Consider the following 23,393-nt stretch of genomic DNA (forward strand, 5'->3'; position numbering starts at 1 on the left):
AACAGCTCTAATTTTGCATTTTCCTTAATCCATTTTATATATCCACTATAGACTATGTTACCTAAAATACAGTTACATAATAACTTTTCAAATTAACTGTAGTCCTAGTCAAATAAACTATTGCATTTTCCATATCTGGTGTGACTTCAGTACTATCACTGCACGGCTACTATAGCTGCCGAAATTTATAGTTTATCTGAAACTTATTACCCTAAATATAAAGTATATTATAATGGTTATATTTGTTCTACAACAAAAAAGGTATTTTTTCAACTTTAACAATATAAATATTTTATCACCCTTTTCAACTTGTGTACTCTCTTCACCATCTTGTCTTCTCAGATTCTAATAAGCTTTTTTTCATATAGGGAAAGCAGAAATATTTATTCTCATACTACAAATGCAGGAATCAAAGTTCCAGGAAGAAAAAATATATATTGCCCATGATAATATGGCTGGCAAATGGCAGGGTTTAAAATGTTAAAAAAAAAAAAATCTGATTCTAGGCCAGTGTTCTTACCATGCCATATATTTTGACGTAGACCATACTTCTGCCACTTGTCATGACCACTCCTTTCTTAATAAACCTGGAGTTGATGACGTGCTACACTTTATTTCCTGCAGTTACACATACCTCTGAATTTATTTAAAATTTTCTCTACTAGCTTTACAGCCTCAACTGTCTAACATCTGTCTGGTTCGAGTCTACCTGCTCCATACTAATTTTATCTCAAGTAAAATTCTTCTGTATCACTATTATATTCATTAGTTGAGGGAATTAGAATTTTTTTCAGAATGTAAAAAAGGAAATAGAAAAAAAAATAGAGAATCAAGATATAGCTTCTCCTGTATAGCAACTCCTCAAATTGGGCTTCCAGGACTCATTCACATATTTGTCTCAGGACCACTATTAACTTAACTCATATAATATCTTCCTTAACTCATATAATATCTATTACTTCATATTGTATTCAAATTTCACACAATTGAGTAAATCTATTTAAGTCTAAATAAACCTGGGCCTTAAGTAAACTAATAACTATAGATTTGATGCTTTTATAATAAACTTTCTAAAAAGAGCTGAGACAATGACTGAAACTTACCCTTATCTTTCTTATTATGTATTCTTATTATGTATTTAATCACATTTACAAAACTATATTCATTTATATCATATAAATGACATGAGGCTTTTTCCTCATCTAAGTCATGCCAAAATTACACTGAAAGGTAACACCCAAAAAGAGCAATAAAGAAAATATACCATCTCATAAAGTAATACTCTAATATCTTTGTACAGTAATGTTACATTTTTTACTATTTCTTTTTTTTCCCAGTCCAAAATTCTGCTTGTTTATTAGAAGCTCAAAATCAAAGTATAATACCCTAAAATGTTTTCTCTCTGGATCGGAACACTGGTTACTTTGCTTTTTTGGGTATACTGAGTTCTCACAAGCATTGAGCCCACAGGATTTGTATGTTTATCAAGAGTCTAAGATCCCCTTTTTAAAAATATCTAGAATTTTAGAACACTGTCATTAGATACATTAATCTATTTTCTACTTAATTCTGGCAACATGTTGAGAGGCTTATTCATGTTACACTGGACAGGGGAAAAAGGATAACAGTTTCTCAGGATAAAAACCAAATGACTGTCATTTCTCCTTCAGTTTACTACTTATACACAAATATATTTTGTCCACTTATTAGGCTTTAATATCTTAGAAATACTACTTTTTGTGTGTCTTTTCCTTTTTAAGCTACCATCGTTTCTTATAAATCGATGCCAAAGTTGATGTCTAAAGTGTTTTTATTCATTCAAATTGACTTAGTACTAGGCTCTTTGATGCTGGCGTCTCAACAATTTCCAGCCCTGCATATGTATGCACGTGTGTGTGTGTGTGTGTGTGTGTGTGTGTGTGTGTGTGTGTGTTTCCTTGTTTCTTCACAATGGTAAAGTAGAAAAATAACAGGCCCTAAAGCCAATTCAAAACTTACCTTGCAAATCTGGAAATACTCTGAAGTCAGGCTTTCCTGAATTTCCTCTCTCGGAAGCCCTGCAGTCCCTCCTGGATGGACCGAGCCACTTCCAGCCCCACCGCTGTTACTGCTGCTGCCGCTACCACTGCCAGGGGAAGAGGCAGTTAAGCCATCCAAAACTTTTCGGAAATTAAACTTCTTCATTTTAAACACTGTCAAAAAATTAAAAGGAAAAAGAGAAGTGGTGACAAACATGGACTTTCACAGGGCACAAGCCTTTATCTTTTCATTAGTCAAGGCAGCAGTAGCTAGTCCCCATTTTATGAGAATTGGATGTAATCGAGGGAGGGAGAGGGGCTCGGGCTTCCTGTCCTCAGATTTTAACTTTAAAGGGGATATCTTTATAAAATAAAGAGAACACAACTCTAAGAGCAACAGTATTCCTTCTTCACACATCCAGATTTTCAAGGGCTTTCTCCCCAGCTGTAGCTATGCTTTATCAGCACTGGGGTAAAAATAAAAGGCAGTGTCATCATCGTCATTAGCATTATATCATCATTATTATACAATCAAACCAGAGCCCAACAGACCAAGACCCTATGGACTGCTCTGAAGGGGGTGGGGGCTTTCCTTCTTAAGGGTCAGCTCATAAATTTTTATTATCGGAAAAGCGATGTTGTGGGGGAACCAGTATTTACTCTGCCACCATGTTTGGGGCTAAACCCCCCCCCATCATCTTCAAAGCTCCCTCTTTCTCAATAGAAACTAGGGGATAGGCAAAAAAAAATGGTTTTTCCCATCCCTTATACCCAAAAATCTAGACCCCCAAAACATCTGCGGTGACTCACAACCACAGCCGACGGGAGGGGCGAGCGGGGACCGCCTGCCTCCACCGGTCCCCGGCTCCTCTCTTCTGCCCCTCTCCCGCCTCTGGTCTCCCCGTGTCCCCTCCCCGCCCGGCTCCCCCTCTGCACAGCAGCGGCTCTCCGGGGGATGTGAGGCAGCGGTGACGCCTGCGGCCCGAGTCCCGCCTCAGCCAGCGGGGCGCGCAGAGCTGGCTCTCTCGCTCCCTCCCAGCCAAGCAGGGCGCTGAGGCTTCCACCGCGGGCTACGGGCTACGAGCCCTGGAGCCTTCACAGACAGCCGGGCAAGCCACACGCACCTCAGACAGCTGCGCGGGCGCGCTCTCCCTCTTCCACAGGCTCACACGCACACACACACACATACACACACACACACACACACACACACACACACACACACACACACACACACAAGCGTGCGCACAGGTGTGAGGGTAAGCCGCGATGGGACGGCACGGGTGTCCCTGGGGACCCCAGACTTAGCACCTTCCTCAGACGCCACTAGCCGCCAGCCAGCCCGTGAGGCGGAGGGCGCGGAGGCTGCAGGCTCGCAGGCGGGCGAAGGTCCAGCCCGGATCCGGCCGCTTCTCGGGTCCCTCTGGTCCTGGTGCCTGGCGCTCTCCGAGGTCCTAACCGAGCGGGCGGGTCTGCCTCAGGCTCCGCCCCCGCCGTGGGAGGTAGGCCCCGCCCCAGCAGTCCCGCACCCTCCTCCCTCCCAGACTTTCGCACCGGGGGCGGGGCACTCTGGGCGCCAGGGGGCGGGACATCCTCTCGCCAATCACAAGCTCCACTGACCCAAGTCCTAGGGATTCCAGGCAGAAAAGAAGTTTAGGGATAGGTCAGAGGAAAAGCCAGTGACAGGAGGAGGGAATCATTTAGGAAAGTAGGTGATGTATTTGATTGACAGCCATACTAGCCAGTATGCCATAGCGCCGTGCTTTGGGGGCTGTAATTGGTGCTACCTGTTGAAGGACGCAAGTGTGAATCAATAGAATGCTCCACTTGAGAACTTGCGCTCCGGGTGTCTGAGGCTGCAGGAAGGGTTACCTTGGTTCTTGCTCTGGACCTTAATGTGGACCAGGCTCTTTTTGCTGCCTCCCCCCACCCCGGAGCCCCTGAATCTATTTCTGCTCGCCAGGGCCAAGTGCATATAATGGGCTGTCCTCTCTGCTATCTCGCTGCCCTGCTATCTGATTTGAACGTAGATTTGTAAATAACCCCTACAAACCACCGTTAGCCCTCTCCATTAGGTCATCTGTACCAAAATGAATTGGTTTTCGGTGGAATGTTGGCTTCCAGATCTTAAGGAAACGATTTGCCCATTTTACACAGCCTATGAAATAGATCAGCGTTCCCCTTCTTCACATAGACAAATTAAATTTTTGAGGAAACACTTCTTTCACATCATGACAAGATACATTTTAAGCTTTTTCTCAATTGGATCATTTTGGAAAAATACTCTATTCGTACAGGAAAAAAAGAAACATCGCACCATTGTGGAAGATGTAGTTCTGAGCCCTGACTGTTGGTAAAAGGTTCAGGGTCCATAACTAACTGTACGCTTCAATCTGAGCAACAGGAATCATTAGTAATCATCCTAAGTACTTACTGTCTTACATCTTAGGGATGGGACAACACTTCCAGACTCACCCCTTTCTCTCTCAGAGGAGATGAGAAGGAGGAAAGGCAAGATTTGAATGCTGTATGAATTACCCAGGCAAATAGCAAAGGAACCATGGCGTCTGAATAGGGCTCGGATTTTCAGAAACTCAGCTTGATATTCACATTCCCATTTTAAACGTTTTATTCCTTAATATTTGCATTGCTTCTTTTTGTAACCCCCTTACACTTTCACTGTCAAAACCAGATAGTAATTTTCTTAATCACTATTAAGGAATAGAATTTTCTACCTCTAGTTGATTTAGTGCTTGGCACAACATTTCTCTTATAAAGGGCATTGAAAGGGTTTTTGACAATGGATTAGTTAATGGCTATGAGATAAAGATTTATGAGATGATATCCAACTTATAGTGTATGGAAGGGGTGAAAATAAGTATGGAAACAAATTCCATATCTGTTATAAACTGGATCTCGAGATGCTTTTAAATCTTATATTAGATACCTAACAATACATATCTGTCTTTAACTGTCTCCTCTCTCTGTTTTCTTTCTTTATGGCCCATTGTTCATTTCCAAATACAGGAGTCAATGAGAGCTAAAAGATTTGCTTCCTCTTTTTATGTCTAGCTTTTCTTTGAAAGGAAGCATTTGGTGAGTTAGCCATTATCGAATAGAATGATAGATCTAGAATGCTTTCTTTGCTTCAGCAAACGTTGACCCACCTACTTAAGAGTCAAATATGAAAACAAGTTCATAGCATATGGAGGTCTGGCCTTTTGATGAAAGTAAAGAAAGGAGATATTCCAGTTCAGCAAAGAGACATAGAATGTTTACAAACAAAACTTATGTCACCCATCACAAGCATCATACTATCACAAATATACTCTATGAAATAAAACAGAGCTGACAAAAGAAAAGCATATGAAACAAATTAACGAAGTTTTTTTCTGACCATCAAGGGAATTCAACAATCTGCTGAGTTTAAAAAAAAATGCTATAAAGCACACAGCAGTCCAGATGGGATGACAAATAGGTATGGAAAGTGGAAGAAATATTGTGTCAAAATATATACACGTTTTCAATAAATATTAGAAAGTTAAAACAGCTGGTAAGGTGACTCGGTGGTAAAACATTTGTCTAACTTATGCGGGGATGTGCTTTTATTCTCATAAATAGGCACACACATAAATTCAAAATAAAATGAAAAACTATAGTTAGAACTCTCTGGCATTATTTTAAATATTAGCAATACTCTACAGTAGCACAATAACCTATATGTGCTGAGTATCCAGCATATGTTAACTTGAATACAAAATAAATGTAAAATTTTTAGCATAGTTGTAATGGTAAGAAGGTGGGGAGAAAGAATCTCCTGTGGAAAGAAAGTGTGATGATGACAAACTAGACTACAGACAAAGATGCAAACGAGCAAAAGGCAGAAGACACTTTGTATGTTGGGAAACAGTAAAAAGACTCTTACTACACGAATCATAATGAAATATTTGTGAATGCACATTCCATCCTGAGTTAAAAAGCCACAGGGTGTTATTGTATAAACATTTGGTAGCAGGAATGTGACCAGAACATATAATATAGCTTATAAACAATATAGAGAAGGCTAAAGCTGGATCAAGTAATGATCACTCCTGGCTTCTTCCTACCCATGGGACAAGTATAAAGAGCTATATGAAAGAAAAGTGGCCTGCGCTTGATACTTGCAGCAAAATAATTAAATCACAAATCTAATAAGTAAATCAACAAAAACTAATAACCTGGAAGAAGTTTAGAATACGTGTTGAAAAGAAAGTACCACTCACTTTAAGGAGTTATAATCTTGGACTCGAGCCAACAATGAGGCTGATCAAAGCTACTTTTCTACACTGAAACTGTACCCATGTGATACTTCTAATAGAAAGGAGTATTTGATGACTTGGCTGAGCTTTGATAAAAGCATGCAAGGATGGCAAAGCAAACTTGTAAATGATACATTGTATACATAAAGTCCTACCAGGTGGATAGCACCTATATTCCAAACACCAGAAGCTGTGAACTCCACAAACATCTCATCCATTTACTCCTCATTATAACTCTATGAGATGGGTAGCTATTCTCCCCACATTATACATATAAGAAAATTTAAGTTTCAGGGAGAAAAAAGTGCTCACAGTCACTTAAGATAATCTAGTCTTCAAATCTGGGCCTAACTTCAAAGATTACATTCTAATTCACTTACCTATTACTACTCAGAAAACTAAACAAGCTAGAATAGAAAAGGGGGCAGGCAGTTCTTCTGGAAAATGTAACTATACATGATTAGTTTGCCAGAACTGTTGTAACAAAACAGCACAAATTGTGTTTCTTAAACAAGAAAATATATTTTCTTATCACTTCGAAATTTAGAATGCTATTATCAAGGTATCAGCAGGTTTAATTTCTTCTGAAACTTCTAATTGGCTTGCACATAGCTATCTTCTCTTTGTGGTCTTACTTGGTCTTTTACCTGTGGGCCTGAACCCTAGTGTCAGTGTGTCTAGATTCCCTCATCTTATGATATCCATCAGACTTTAGTAACAGCCATCTTATTGGCCTCGTTTGAATTGAATCTTTAAAGGCCACAACTCCAAAGGAAATTGCTTTCTGAGGTTAGGTTGGGGCTTCAACATATGGATTTGGGTGGAGAGATACAGCTTATCCCATAACAGTATAATCATATAATTTCTCATAATTTTTAACTTTTTATTGGATAATTTATTTATTTACATTTCAGATGTCATCCCCTTTCCCCTTCCCCTCCCTAAAACTCCCTATCCCATCCCCCCTCCTCCTTTTTGCTTTTATACCATCTTAATTAAATGCATGTCTTAAGGTCAGTTCTAGGTTGAAGATCTAGTAATACAATAGATGCAAATAGTCAAGGAACAAGCAAGGCATTAAACACAATTATGTGAACACTCCAGTGATCACTGTTTCTAAGGGCTTATCAGGATGACCAAAATGTCTGAGCCAAATTCCCTGTCCTAGCCCAAAGTCATTTTCATGTCTGAAGCCTACTTCCTTGTTCTAGCCTAAAATTTAGATTCCTGTCTGAAATTACGTCTTTGTTCTAGTCTAATGTCAGATTCCTGCCTGAAGCCTATTTCCTAGTTCTTGGCCAATGTCATATTCCTGCCAAGCCCAATTTGACATTTTAAAGAGATGATCTACTATGAACTAGATCTGTGTCAATTTATATTTTTACATCTGGTATCTCATTTAATCCTCACAGACATAATACACAGTAACTATTGACAACTCCATTTTATAGGTGGTAAACTGCAGCAAAAACAAAGAAAAAAAAAAAAAAAACCAGTGAAGCCAGGAGCCCAAGATTATACATAGGCTTAGAAACAGATTTAGATTCATCAGCCTCATAGCCTCATTCCAAAGCTTTGAAGCTCTCTATTCATGGTGGTGGTTTTCTTTTGAGAAACCAAAGAAATACAGATCTTTGATATTTAAAAAAGTCAATTATGGCCAGATTCAAGTATGAAGATAAAACAGAAAGAAAAAATAAAAGATATCTCCTCCGGAGTTTGAATATAACTAAAAGACATTTAAGAGTAGAAGGGCAAAGAGAAGGAAGAGTGAAGACTCTAGAGGCAGAGACGGCAAGCTCCTGGAAGGTTATCTCATAGAAAAGCTTAGTATAATCTGAAATATATTAACAGAGTCACTAGGGTGTGCCCCATTAAAATAAAAGACAATCAGTTATTCAATAACTAATTAGACAGAGCATGACGGTATTAATTTCCTGAGAGAAGCTGTAGTCTCAGCAAATATCAGAGCAGCTGGAGAGAATCTGTGTAGAAAGAGTGATAACATGGGATTCACCATAATGCAAGGCAAGCAACTGTTCACATTAGAAAAGAAAGAAAGGAAAAAAAATTCCCATCTACTTGCTGTGAGATAATGGGCCCTAGAGCAAACAACCTGAACTGCCACCCATTTCAGGTTTATCAGATAAGTTACAATGACATCTTTATTATTTGCCAACCTAGGAGTTAGAATTTCATTATGCAAACACAACTGAGACACCAAGAAGTCCCAGCTGTAGTCTTTTTGGCAAGCTTTCAAGTGTATTGGAGAATTAGCCTTCCTTTCCAATCTTTGTCTGACTTTTTCCTGACCTTACCGAATATCCTCCATCAGAGGAACTGGTTAACAATTATTAGCTTTCTATCATATAGAAGGAAATAGCCAACAGCATTACAAAACAAATCCCTCATTCAACCTAATGCAACCCCACAACATAGAGAGAGAGAGAGAGAGAGAGAGAGAGAATTAAGTAAATAATGTCATAGCTCCCATGGGTTTCAGATAAAAAGCCAGGGGTCATAAGGATAGAACCAAAACATACAAAGTATGGCTCAGCACACAATCAATAACAGAATTGCAAACAGAACTCATGCCTTCTAGGACAAAACTCAAATATTTACTGTTAAACATACAATTAAAATTGGTTTTTTGTGCATATTCTAAAATAGATTTTCACATACTCATCTAATCACACTGCGATATGATAAGATAAAAAGCCTTAGCTTAGTAACTGCAGCACCAATAGGCACCTTCAGCCCCAAAGACTCATTTCTCTGTGCGTAGAACAACCAGTCTAAGCTATAATAAAAAACCGATTTGTAGAATGCAAACCACTTACAAATATACCAATGTCTTTGTTCTTCTTTTACATTTGTGAAACAGTTTGTAAAGATTGCCTTTGGGTTTGAATTTCTTCTTCCATCTTAGTGATCTGAACATCTCCTGCACCTGTGGACTGAGTGTCCCTGAAGGACAGAAGGAGACTGGACTATGTGACCTTTAAATCCTGTCTTTGTGTGATTTTAGTCAAAGCTTTGCTGAGAGAGCAACTTAAAAGGTACACTTGTAGGCATTTACCAATGGAGAGGAACAGCAGCCTACTGTAAAGAAGAAAAACAAACACAGGTATTCTTAAAAATCATTCTTCTATGAATTACTGCTCTCCAGAGGTCACATTTTATTAGTATTTCCATTTTTATGTACCAGCATAATTTCTGTTAAGAAACTATGACAAATATAGATGTGCATTTTTAGGCATTTTAACAAACATTTTTAAACAAAGTACCCAGTACATGCTGTTTTAATCTACATTCTTTGTAACTAACATTTTGTTGTGAGCATTCCCTATAACATTAACTAGTCTTTAGGCATACTGGTTTTGAAAATCAATCACATCAATGTGACATAGTTTATTTAATCATTTCTATATTATTGGGTATTTCATGTATAATTTTATATTATTATAAATAAAAATAAGCGGAATGCCTTTATACTAATATCAGAAGAGGCTCCAGAGACATTTTTAGGGGTATTATTATGTCAGGATACTGTACTTTCACACTTAATTCTAAATTATATGTTTTAAAAATTTCACAAATTTATATTCCACATTCCTCTGGAAAAACTCATGACACAAAGAACCAATGTAAGATGTAATTTAATATAACCTGGATTTATGCCAATTGTTTTCTAGATGTTGTTGACAGAATTTGAGGACAGTTTTAAAATGATGTGTGCATATGCACAATCAACTAAATACAACAGGACAAGATAGAGCACGTGAGTGCTTACAGTTTCAGTTTGAAAAGGAAATAATAATAATTTTCATAAACTTTCCATGAATCTTAGCAAGAAATGATAACTCATATATTTGACTTCTAAGTGTAAAAAGTGGTTAACAAGCCTCCATTCTGCTTTGTCAGTATTGTATGGTGTTGTTATTTGAATAGACATGAGGAGGTCAGAACGGAAGAGCTAGAAGCGTCAATAAAGATGCGTAGCTACAAATGAGCAGCTTTTTGAGGAAACAAATGGTAAAGGACTGAGAAACAGTTCAGGTTTTTACACCTGTGGAAAAAATAAGGAGAGATGTGAGCTTTGAAAATGGTCATTCAAACTAAATCTTACAGCAAAATTCAATCAACAAATGAAATATTCATTGACCATGAGCTAAATAATAAAAACTATGAAGGTACGATGCTTTTCTTGGCGTGGAACATGAAGATTAGTAGAAGACCCAGCTTTTCATACTTGAAACTTGAATTCACCAAAGACACAGAAAGACTGCATTAGTTTAAGCAGGGATATGCTTTTGTTTTGTAATGGCCAATAACAAAGTTAAAAACAGTATTACTAATTTTTATGATGGGTAACAAAGGACTAAATGTCAAAATTTTATAAATATCCATATTGGTTATTAGTCCCTATTAAGGTCATCAACTAGAGTGGTAGAAAATAAGCTAGGATGCCAACAAGACTGCCTTTCCAAAAGACCAAAGTTCAAAACCACTGTGGAGGGAGAGGAGAAACGAATGACAGACATCTCGTCCACCCCAACTGTTGGCAGCAAGACAAGAGAATCCTTATATGCCCCCTTTCTAGCCATACAGTGCACTCCTTCTCTTCTAATCAGCTCTTTCACTAGCGTAGACTGACAAGACATTATTGTTTTCTTAACCTTTGCCAGGCTGAAGCACTTTACAAGTATTTTTTTCTTCAGCAGCAGCAAGAGTGATTTATGGGTTATTTGTCCCTCTAGCTCTCTTCAGCTAAGGCAAAAAAAAATTATATTTCTCAGTCTTATTTCTCCCTCCCCAGTCTTCCAATTCTCTAATGTCTTTATCCATAGTCCTTCTGTAATACAAGTCTTGTATTGATTTACATAGTTTCTCAAGAGTGTCAGTGTCTAATATGCTCTAATTATGGAAACCAAATATCATGAACTCTCTGAACAGTTCCTACTTAAAATATTCTGTACCACTGTTCTCATAAGCCATCAAAAACATTCAGTGCCTCAACAAATATGACTATTTTCCATAAAGCTGTTTTTAAATTTGAGTGACAAGACCTTTAAGAGATGTGATGCCCGTGGTACATTTTTAAGAACAGAAATTCTGCATTCTGTTAAACTTGAGTCTGCCATGTTCTCATTGCAGACAGTGGGAAAATTCATTTGTTTGCTTCAGTTTTCTATTTGTAAAGAGAATATAAGATTATTGATTGAGATTAGATGGCAGGATCCATGTTGGTGCACAACCACATGCCTAGCGAATCAGAAATCACTCACAAATTTTTTTCCTTTTTTTTTTTTTTTTCAGCAACAGAATCCTCATATGAATTGTGGTGGTTGCCAATCAGGGACCCCAGAAGGTAAAAGAGACTGAAAAGGAAGACAGTTCTGTCCACTAATGTCCACTAATATCAGATAACTGGCTATTTGAGAGTTACTAGTGACTTCGTTGTTTAGACGTAAAATCTTCAAGGAAACTCTGAAGTGGACTAGGTTCAGATAAAGACATTCAGAAAAAAAGTTGGACAATTGACAGTGGCTCAGTCCTGTTAGCTGCTTAATAAACTCCAGGGTCTTAAATAAGACATTAAGAAAATTTGCTAACAAAATGTGAAAGGAGGAAATGAATTTTTAGATCAAAGATACATTGAATACATTGAACAATTTTCAGTATGGATGGAAGTATTAGTTCAAACAGAAAGATAATATGTAACTTAAGTCTATCTCTGTTCAAACTCCAGAACTGAGAATTGTGATGGTTTATTCATTTCCTTTGTCCCTTTTGTTTTTCTAATTAAGAACTTAAATAGATTAACATAACCATTGGCAGTCACTGGCATTGCAAAATATTTCTTGATAATCCACAGGAAGAACTCAGTGTCTTGCCAAAAAGTTCTAGGGGGTAGGAGAAGGAAAGAATAAACAACTTTTAAGCAAACCAACGTCTTCAAACAAAGTAAGAAGTTGTATGTCATCATTTTAGTAACAGATGGAAATGACAATGCAAATGTTGCATTAAATAATGTATATCTTGGCTGAATTCTCACTTTTCCTTATATAATTGTGTAGTTTTTAATAAAGGTTATTCATTAGATGTATAATTGTGATTTAAATTTATCACACTAAGATATTTGATATCTTATAATAATTTACAATTAAGAAAGAACACTATAAAATATGTGCCTGATCTATCAATTTAAAAATACTTTCCTATATGTGTAGTGCACTAAGATTTATCTTTATTATACGTATATAAGTATTTGGTTTACATGTAGATCTATGCACCGTGTACATACACAGATGCTAGAAGAGAGCATCAAATCCTCTGGAACTGGAGTTTCAGGTGATTGTTAGTCACCTGCGGGTACTGAGAATCAAACCCAGGTCCTCTGGAGAAGCAGTCAGTACTCTTAAACACTAAGCCATCTCTCCAGCCTCGTGTTATCAACAAATCTTTCAATAGTCCAAGAAAGGGAGAAAGTTGAAAAATGATAAGTTATAGCTTAAAATTGAAACCTGTATTCTACAAGGCACAGTAAGTAAAGGTAACACTGAAGAGAGACCTCAGTTTCCTCAGAGTGTCCATCAGCCTTAATGAAAGCCTTGGCTTTTGATGGTACAGAGCTAGGGGGAAAAAAAGGAAAAGTGCCAAGCATAGGAATATTTAATTTCATGATCTGTAAAATGATTTATAAAACCGTGTTTCTGTTTGTTGATATATATATTCCCAGTGGTGTCCAGTGCACACACAGTAAATACTTAATAGACAAAAATGAATGAGTATTGATGAGTGATACTCAGGCCTCTAGGATTTCAGGCCTGAATTTGAAGACATAGTAAATTTTACTCATTCAATCGAGTCTATCATACACATATCTGGCACTAGGTACAATGCCATGATAGATGAAAACAAAAGAGAAGGGGGGAGGGAGGAAAAGCAAACAAGAAGTAATGCTAACTTGAAGAGCTAATAGTAATTGAGTATGGAGCGGAAGATGCAAATAACTCACTATAAATTGGTGTTACAAGAATAATGATGGAATCATGTAATGTCCCTTTGGGGTACCAAGATGAAGAAGAGATGAGTGGATTGAGAATATAGGTTTTAGCTTGTCTTAAACCTTCGTATACATATAAAGCTTCTTCAACACAGCTGTATGCTAATTTTCCCCTTGTGTCTTTGGGACAGCTTTCATCCCCTTCGCTAATACTACTTTCCCAACTCCAAAATATTTAAGAAGCAAATGTAATTTAAGCAAGAATTGACAAATGTAACAAAAGAAAGGAAAAGATGGGAAAGAAAAGGCTAAAGAAGATGTGAATGAATTTGAGATTGTATAGTATTTTAAGCAAGGAAACAGAAGTAGAGGACAAAATCCTGAAAATTCAAAAGTAAAATGAGATAATCAATAAAACAAGGTCAAAGTCTATAACAACTATTTAATAATCTTCCTACTCTCTCAGCCTTTGTAATTCTCCTCTTAATTAGTAGCAAATTCAACTGACAGCTAAAAACAGAATCCTTTTAATGAGAATGTCTTCATCCTTCTGCCATCCAACCTTCAGAACAATACTGTCAGCAACATGCACCATTACCCTTCTCTGGTAACTCATCTGCCTCCCATACCCTTGTCAATCAAAGAGGCACTTTTCTCCTGTCCAACCCATGTATATAAGACCTCATCCTATTTATATACATTAATTCCTTCCCTTTCCCATATTTTCAGCATTTTCCTTTCTCATCCTTCCTTTCTGATTCTTTCCTTTGTAATACCATCTCACCTTAAAACAACACAAATAACATGTCTTAACTCCTGTGTCATTTTCAACCAACATTTTATCTCTCTGCCTAACTTTACAGCCAAATCTTTAAAAGTTATTCAGCCTTCCTCAGATCTCTTTTATTGTCTAATTCACTTTAATCTAGCTTCTGTTCCCATCACTATGAAGAAGATGCAATTACTGAGGCTACTAATGACCAGCAGGCTTCAATTCAACGGATGCTTTTCAGTTTCCTTCATGTCTAATGTCTGAAAAAGTGTTTAACAGTTAACCTTATCTCTCTATCTCAAATAATCCTTTCTCTTGGCTCCAAAACCCCACTCTCTTAGTTGTCCGATTCTCCTGGCCATTCCATTCTAGGCTCTTCTTTCCACAGTTATACAGTCTTAAGACTTTATTCTAGCTTCTCTTTCTTTACATTCTATAGGCCAATGGCCTTCGAACTCATGACAATAATTCAAACCTCTTTCTGAGCTCCCCATTGGTATCTCCATTTGGATGTCTTTCAGAAATCCAAAAATAATAATTTTTTAAAAGCCTCAAAATGAACTACTTCTGATCCCCATTTTCGAGATTAGTTGATCAGTCAAATAAACAGAAATCTATTCTTGACTCCTTCCCTCACTGGCTGACAATCAGGCTATGGTCAGCTCTTGTATTTTGTCAGTTCTATAACCTATATGATCTTCTACTCTAGATGATTCCCCTAGAATCTAGAGGGGAATAAGTATATTTATATTCTGTGTTTCAAGATTAAACCACCCAAAATGGATATTTGTAGATCTTTAACTTAAAAACATATTATGGCTAATATTTAATAATTAGAATCAAATGATAGCTTTGCAACTGTTTACCTGCCACCCCTTCTAACAGCACCAACCTCTGTCTTTGTTCTGACCATCAGACGTCTATTCATATTTTTTCATTTCTATAAATTGGATCTGTATCCATCTGTGTGTATCATCATAATAATTAAGAAACTATAGAAACATCTCAACTTCTCTACATACAAATTCATGAGTCCTTAGCTTGATTTTCCTAAGCTATTGTTGAACTTTAGGAAAAAAGAATTAGTCTTATGTAGTTATACACAAGTATTGGGTGTCTTTTCATCTACAACAAGAACAGTGGAGATATAGTGAAGGGTTTTCTTTCTTTGCCAGACCAGAAAGTATACTTTACTGAATGGGAATAAACCAAATATTCCTATCCATCAGTTTTATAGCAAGGCTTCATTTAGTTCTGTAAGTATAATTAGCAATTTTCTTTCCTATACTATTTTTTAAATAATTTAAAATTTTAAATCCTGGATTAAGATGAAGATTAGCTGCTTTAGGATTCACATGTTTGTTCTGATTTTTTTTTTTCAGATAAAAATAAATAGAAGCCAAGTATTCTTTTCACTTTGGCATTTAGATTTTTTTTTAAATACGATAAAAAAGCAAGCTTGCCTCCTGGGTGTAAGGAGAGCTTCTAGCTGTAAGAGTCAATCAATCAGGAAGGGCATTTGTGGGTAGGAGTTGTGAAAAATTGCCAGCTTGACCTTGAAAAAAGAAAAAATAATCGAGACTGGTAGCAACTGGTACTCATTTCCCAGGTGTTGCTGTCTCTTTCACATTTTTAAATTTGATTTAAATTTCTCTCCCCTACCACCTACTCTCACATATTCATGTGTACTATTATCATCATAATGTGTGCTAGGGAGCCCTCACAGCTGGCTCAGAAGCTTCTAGTAGGCTAATATCATCTTGACTCAATGATGCTGTGCATAATATAATCTAATGAAGCTGTGCCTGAAAAGCATTAAACATAAAAAATTCACCCATCCAAAGCAACAGCAAGCAGAAATGCAACGTGATTAGCAGAATCACCTTGACTCATATAAGTTAATGGAATTTGTGTCCTTGTGTATACGCCTTTGAATCTGTATACGCTCACTGAGTTGGGTAGACACAAAATGATAGGATTCCAATGTTGGGAAAGATAAGCTATCTACTCCAATTACCTGGTCAATTTTTAAATAATCTCATCAACATTGACTCCATCCAGTTACTACATAGTTGAGCACAGGACATGAGTGGAGCTTTAAGAAAACAAATGTCAGGGCTGGAGAAATGACTCTGAGGTTTGAAGTACTTGTTGCTCTTGCAGGAGACCTGACGTTCAATTCCCAGAACCTGCATGGTAGCCCACAAAACCATCAACAGCTTCAGTTCCAAAGCATCTAAGACCCTCTTCTGGCCTAACAGTCACCAGGAAATCATGTGATACACAAACATTTTTAGGCAAAATATTCATACATACAAATAAAATAAGATAAACCTGTTTTTAAAAACATACATTCTCAGACTACAACACAGACGAAACAAGTCTGAATCACTGAAGGTTGAATCCACAACTTGGAATTTCTGAGCCTTCCAAAATAAATCCCAAGACTATCAAGATGAGGGGCTTCTGCTCTAACAATCACTCCAATTGATAAAATTGTTTTTATAAAAGTCAAAAATCTATCACTCTACTGCTTTTACCTAGTGACTCTAAATGAAAATTTCTTGGGACTTGTTAGATGGAGCTAGGAAAACAAATAGATTGCTTTTGAAAAGCATGTGTGCTTAGAAATATAGATGATAGGCATCACATGTAACTCCCATTTGATTTTTAGCCCTTGAGGGAATGATCCTCTTAAACTCCTACAGTCCTGTGAATAGAAGTCTCTTATCTTAAGAGTTTGGTTGGAAAAAAATTCCCTCTAAAGTTTGGTTCTTTGTAGTTATCATTATCTATTCATTTGATGCTTTCCCATCTTCTTCTCATACGATATGTGATATTATCCAAGTAACTTTTTTGTTTTAGCATACTCAAGGATGGGTCTCTTCTACACTCTGGTAGAGATATTGCAAAGAAACCCTCATGTAGAAATTCTTTAGACATGCACATTAGACAACGCAATAAGACTGAAAAAGATCTCAAAGTTCTGTTCCTTTCCCTTTTAGATCATATTATGTCCTAGTTGCTTCTCTGTTGCTGGCCAAAACTAACAAAGTGGGAAAAGGATTTATTTGGCTTACAAGTTATAGTCCAACATCAGGTGAAGCCACCATAGGAACCCAAAGCAGGATCTTGAAACAGGAACCACAAAGAAACACTGCTTACTCACTTTTCCTGGTTTACTCAGCTAGTTTTCTTATGTGGCCTATGCCGACCTGCCTAGGGATGGCACCTCCCACAGTGGACCGGGCTCTCTTAGTTCAACTAGCAATTAAGAAACTGCCCCCACAGACATTCCCATAGGCCAATCTAATAGAAGCAATTCCTAATTAAGAGTCCCTATTCCCAGGTGACTCTAGTTTGTGTCAAGTTGATTAAAACTAACCAACACAAAATATTAAAAACTAAAAGTCTTACACTATTATGTTCTAAGCACCCAATTAGCAAATTGGTTCATTATCAAAAGAAAATATTGTGATATTTTGAAAGGCTTGACTAAAACAGATAATACAAGTGCTTCAGGCATCTTAAGCCTCTACGAGTACACACAGCAGACATAATTTTGACTTTTTTTTTCTAGGTTAAATATATCCTAACTTCTGTAGTGCTTCCTTGTAAAACATGGATTGGTTTTCTCTGCATCTTAGACACTTCCTTCTTGTATTCTTTTTGAAACAGGGCCTCAGTGTGTAGCCCTGGTGAGCTGAAACTCCTTATGTAGATCCAGCTGATCTCAAACTCACAGAGATTCACCTGCCTCAGCTTCTCAAGTGTTGACATTAAAGACACCTGCCATCAAGTACAACAGGACATTTTTCTATTAATGTTTTATGGATACCTGTACCTATTTAAAATTATGATTCCTAGAAATGTGGATATTAACTTCTTCATTATAATTACCATACTGTGGAAAACCTCTTACTTGAATAATAGGACTAATGGTAATTGAAAAAAGTACTAGTGTGAATAACTATTAAGTATATGATCAATTAAAACACAAGCTAAAACACAAGCAATGAATAAGAATGAAGCTGTCATGAGTTGGTCAAGGTAAGACTTTGGAGGACAAAGAGATATTTGAAGGAGGAGTAGTTGGTCAGGATATCATTTTGGTCATTAATGTTTTGATGACTGTCAGCTGGCAGTTGGGCATTTAAGTCAGGTATCCAAGGCTGAGAGGTCTGAGCTATAAAGGTTGCAAGTATATAAATTTGTGAGTCAGTGACATTTAGATGGCATTTAAAGTGATGATATTGGATCAGGCCACAAACGTAAAAATAGAAAAGAGAGAAGAGGTGGGCTGGGGATGTAGCTCAGTGGTGAAGCACTTACCTAACATGTACAAGGCTCTAGGTTTCATTCTTACCACAAGAAAGATTAGGGAGGGGTAGACAGGGAAAAGAGGGAGATAAAACAGGAGAGGGAAAAAGAGTAAGGAGGGATACAGACAGAGATAACAATCTTCAAAACTTGGTCTAAGTCACTTTCAGATAAAGTGAGTAATGACAAAAAATGAATCAAAAAGAGCAGTCAATGAGGCAGTTGAAGCACAGTGTACTGTGAAGGGAGATGGTGTGTGACCGTGTCAAGTGTTGCTGAAAGTCTGATAAGACAAGGACAGAGAGGCATGGATTTTCAGAAGCAGCTGAAGTAGATAGGATAAAAACTAATTGAGGGCATGTTCAAGAAATAGCAGGAAGAGAAGACTGAAGTGTAAGTCTATAAAAGGGAGGAGACAATGCCTTGGAATGTTTGATAGTTTTTCTATATTATATAATATTGTATATCCTGAGAAATTTTACATAAAGAGAAATGGCTTATGAGCTGCAGGGGAAGTAAGATCAAGAGAGGGGAGGTGTTGGTTTGGTGTTTTTTAAGGGAGATAATAAAAAAGTAGAAAGTTGCTTTTTTTTTTTTTTGAGGAAAATCCACCAGAAATAGGAGACTTAATGATGCATGAAAGCTGGAGAGAATAATTAGAAGATAACCTTGAATGGAAGAGGAGAACAGACCCAGACCCAAGGTGAAAGCCTTACCTTATCAAAGAGTGTAGACTGTATCTGTAACAACAGGAGAAAGACAATATATAGACGTCGATGTACTAGGGAAGGCATAGAAGGTTGTGCTGCTTTGGAGAGTTCTTTAAATACTGTTTCTGTTTTCTTAGTTAAAAAAAAAAAAAAGAGTGAAGATAGCAGGGTGGTGGTGACACACAACTTTAATCCCAGAACTTGGAAGACAGAGTCAGGTAGATCTGTGAGTTAGAGACCAGCCTGGTCTACAGAGTGAGCATGAGTTCTAGGACGGCCAAGGTTACACAGATAAACCATATCTCCAAAAACAAAACAAAAAAGAAGTGAAGATAATGGAGGAAGTATTGAAGCCTTAAGAGAAAGGGAAGGAATGAGAGGATCACTCTTGACAGTGGGAGTATAATTACTAGGCAGCATTAAAGTTAATGATCATGAATATAAAGTGAGGCCAGTGAGAATGGCTCTGTTTTTCTCTAGTCATGTAAACTAAACAAGTGCAGGCATGTAATCGGCATAAAATGGTATTTAAGCATGACTGGAATAAGAACAATATAGTGAGATAGTAGAAAGAGGCTGAGGGTAAGGGGGTTGGTATTATAATTGATCATATAACTCAACCTGGATAACAAACAAGACGAAAACGTGAGTGACTAGAAGACATTAGAATTGATATTTTATTGGTCTTGATGGGTGGGGATTGAGACACTGGAATAAATGATATAGGGAAGTTTGAAAAAATAACAATGAGAGTGGGAAACTCCAAACTGAGGTTATACTCATCAAGGGTTCCACTGCTGATACTTCAACAGTTACTAGTTTAATATGTAACCAGGAACCAGAGGCTGGATGGCACAGGAACCAAGGAAAGAACCGAACATGGCTGGAAAAAAATAAAGTCAATGAAATAATTCCTGATGATATTCTAGATACAGAGGCCCACAGCCAAACACTAGGTAGAGCTTGGGGAACCCCGTGGGAGGTAAAAGGGGCTAGAAGGATTGTAGGAGCCAGAGGCTTTGAGGACACCCAGAGAACATGACCCATAGAATCAGCTAAGCAGGGCTCAAAGGGGCTACAAAGATTGAAGTGACAACCACAGACCCTGTATGAGTCTGACCTACAACCTCTGCATATCTTATGGTTGTGTAGCTTGGTGTGGGACTCCTAATAGTGGGGTTTTGGGGTGTCTCTGACTCTCTTGCCTGCTTTTGTGACCCTTTTCCTCCTGCTTTGTTACCTAGTCCTGCTTGATAAAAGAGTTTATGTATGGTCTTATTCTAACTTGTTAAGCCAAGTTCAACTGATATCGCTGGTGGCAGCCTGCTCTTTTTAAAGGAAGAGTGGAACTGGGGGAGAAGGAAGGGGAAGGGAAAGGGAATCGGGAGGAGTAGTGGGAGGGGAAATTCAGTTGGGATGTAATTTATGAGAGAATTTTTTTTAAGACCTGTAAAGTGGCTTAAAGAAGGTAGGAAACAGTCATGGAAAGAGAGAAAGGTCAAAAACCTAAGAAGTTAAGCAGTTGGTAGGACCATTTATCTATATGTGTAAAGAAATCTAAGAATCAAGACAGCTGTACTATCAGAGAGAATGACAGAGATGAGGAGGAGTGATCTTGTGGAGGTCAGTACACACTGAGAAAAGAAGGGGAAGTGGGCGGAGGAGCCATCTGATGGCATAGAAACCAAATCTTGGGAGAGAAATGAACTAGAGGTTGTTCCTCAGATTTTCTCTGCAAGCCACATACTGATATATTTGCTTCCATATGTATTCTGTTTTTATTTGTGACTTAGATGGAGTTGTGAAGTAAAACTTCAGAGAGTCTGGAGTAATACCATTAGAAACCTCCTTCTAGGTTGATACTGACATAATAGAAAAGATAATAGTTTTAGTATCTTCTCTGACTATGAAGAATCCAGGGGTGTTAGGAGATGTAATGCTTTGCTGAACTTAATATTTTGTATCAAGTGCAAAGACTTTCAGACTAGAACACATAGTTCCTGATAGTCCACAAACATATTCCTAAGGCCCTTCATCTTCTTCTCTTAATTACTTATTAATGGGTCACTCTGATGGGCACTAGAGAGATGGCTCAGTAGTTATGAGTACTTGCTTCTCTTCCAGAGGACCTGGGTTCAATTCTCATCACCCACTCAGAGACTCTTGACTCTCTGTAACTCCAGTTTCAGGGGCTTTGATGCGAGTTCCAGGGGATCTGACTCCCTCTTCAGGCCTCTGCAGGTACCAGGCATCCATGTGGAAAACACACATGCGCTCGAAAATACACATCAACATAAAAGTAAATTAAAATTTAAAGTTACTCCTATGTTTTCATTTCATTAATCTTTTAAAAATCAATATAAACATATTCACTGTACTTTGAATAACACTTCATAGCCAAGGGCTGCCATGATACTGGCTCCTACATCTCTACTTATCTTCACATTGGTACTAAACACAGCTACTTTGTTTTGTTTTGATTTTTTTTTTTTTTTAGTTTGTGGAAAAACAAAATGATCACTTAATATTTAAATGGTGCATGCATACCAAAATCAGGCCAAATGACATCACTGTGTCCTCAATAAGTGATGGTTTTGCAATGTTTCAAATAAAGAAAAGATGTGGGTGACCTGAGTCATCTCATGGCATATGGTAGAGCTGAAAGACCAAACCCATGGAAATCAGAATCACACACCCATGGGTAGCAGTAATTTTATTTCATCCAACTTCTAAACAATATTAATCACCATGTCAAGTTACTGAGATTCATTTAAAATCATAGTGATTTTTGAGATTTGTGAGTCCTTATATTAGATGATCTTGATTTAATGTTTCATTTCTATTTAATTATGATAAAAATAATATAATAGATTCCAAAGTTTCCTCATAATAGGGACTCTATATTATCCAAATCAAAGAAATATTAATCATTTCCATTTCTTTTTTATTTTACATTTTACAACTTGGAATTTTAAAGGTGAAAGAGTTATATTTCCTGGACACATTGGCCTTTAGGATTCCATGGCAATAAAAATTTACTATCCAGTTTTCTACATACTATAAAGTCAGCCTTGTATGTCACTAACAAGAGCCCCAATTCTCCAGTCACCATCACCAATCTGAAAAGCTTACACAGCAAAGGCTTGTACCAGCCTCATGCTACAAGTCCAGCCAAGGAAGGCTAGGACGCCCTCTTCATCATAGTCACTCAGATGCACACGTCAGTCATCAGAATAGTAGCAAGTTGCCTGCTGGCTTTTAAAGTGCCCACCTAGAAAGGTAATATACCAGTTGTGATCATACTTTATTGGTCAAAGAAAATCACATGGCCACAGCTCACCTCAAAAGAAAAAAACAGTATATAAGTGACAGAGGAAATGATCTTGCAGCTGATTCCTTTGGCATAGCCTTACCCTGGGAGTCTTCTGGGATAAATATCACATTCCCCAGTCTGGAATATATGTCTGTCTTAGTTAGGGGTTTTGTTAATAAACTTTTAAAACTGACGTTAGCTAATTTAAACAATAAAAGCAATTCATTAAAAAAGGACTAAAATGATTGGATAACCAGATTCAGAAGAACCAAGAACCAGACCAGTTATGGATGCCTCAATGACAAGATTAAAGAATTTCCTCTACAAAGTGTCCCTAGCAGGGTGAGTGAAGTCCACATGAATTTAGTCATTTTGATGCGTTTCTAGGGAGCAAAAATAGATTAGCTGTATTGAGTCACATGGTGACCGAATGGCTTCAGAGTCACAACGCACCCCAAGTGATATCCTGCTTTTATGGGAAAAAAATAATTTCTCAGAAGAAAAAAAAATTACCAATGGTTTATGAAACAAAGGAAAAAGGAATGCTGTATAGCCAAGTGTAATTCTCTTTTGAAATTCTGGAGTTCATTAGTCTGTCCCTTAGCATCTCTCCCATTCTGAATTTCCTGAAACATCTGTCACTATTCTCGAAATCACAGCATAGGAATCTGACAACAGAAAGGTCTTGCCTTTCCACAATCCTCTTGCCTGGGGACATGCTGCATAGCTGAAATCCTTCACTGTTATAGCCATTGTTTTGCGTAGTCATTATCTCCAGAAGAGGTTTAACATCAAATAGTCATTGCAAAAACAATTCATAGCTCAATTTGTGACACTGGATTGTAGCCATAATTTATCGAAGCAAGACCACTTGGGAAGAAAATAAAGGACCATGAGAACAGCCTTTAAAGTCTGCAGCCTGGGAAACTTCCTGGATAAGAATAATTGGGCTG

At 37.5% G+C, this 23,393-nt stretch overlaps 1 protein-coding gene across 8 annotated transcripts in view; it reads right to left on the reverse strand.

Moving 5' to 3' along the window:
* The window catches only part of Stxbp5l (syntaxin binding protein 5L), a 286,076-nt gene extending 282,585 nt beyond the window's left edge, over positions 1 to 3,491 (reverse strand). For 3 of the 8 annotated variants that reach the window (XM_034515169.2, XM_034515167.2, XM_076942908.1), the window contains exons 1-2: positions 3,330 to 3,463; positions 1,999 to 2,192 (exon numbers count right to left, since the gene is read on the reverse strand). In XM_034515169.2, coding sequence (XP_034371060.1) covers positions 1,999 to 2,184 — 186 coding nt within the window. In that variant the 5' untranslated portion in view covers positions 2,185 to 2,192; positions 3,330 to 3,463. Of the gene's footprint in view, positions 1 to 1,998; positions 2,193 to 3,142; positions 3,234 to 3,329 lie in introns of those variants that run through there. The other 5 variants (XM_034515170.2, XM_076942909.1, XM_034515168.2 and 2 more) reach the window with 5 other exon arrangements.
* Between the last annotated feature and the right edge of the window lie 19,902 nt (positions 3,492 to 23,393).

The sequence above is a fragment of the Arvicanthis niloticus genome, chromosome 12 (assembly GCF_011762505.2).
Source record: "Arvicanthis niloticus isolate mArvNil1 chromosome 12, mArvNil1.pat.X, whole genome shotgun sequence".
NCBI lineage: Eukaryota > Metazoa > Chordata > Mammalia > Rodentia > Muridae > Arvicanthis > Arvicanthis niloticus.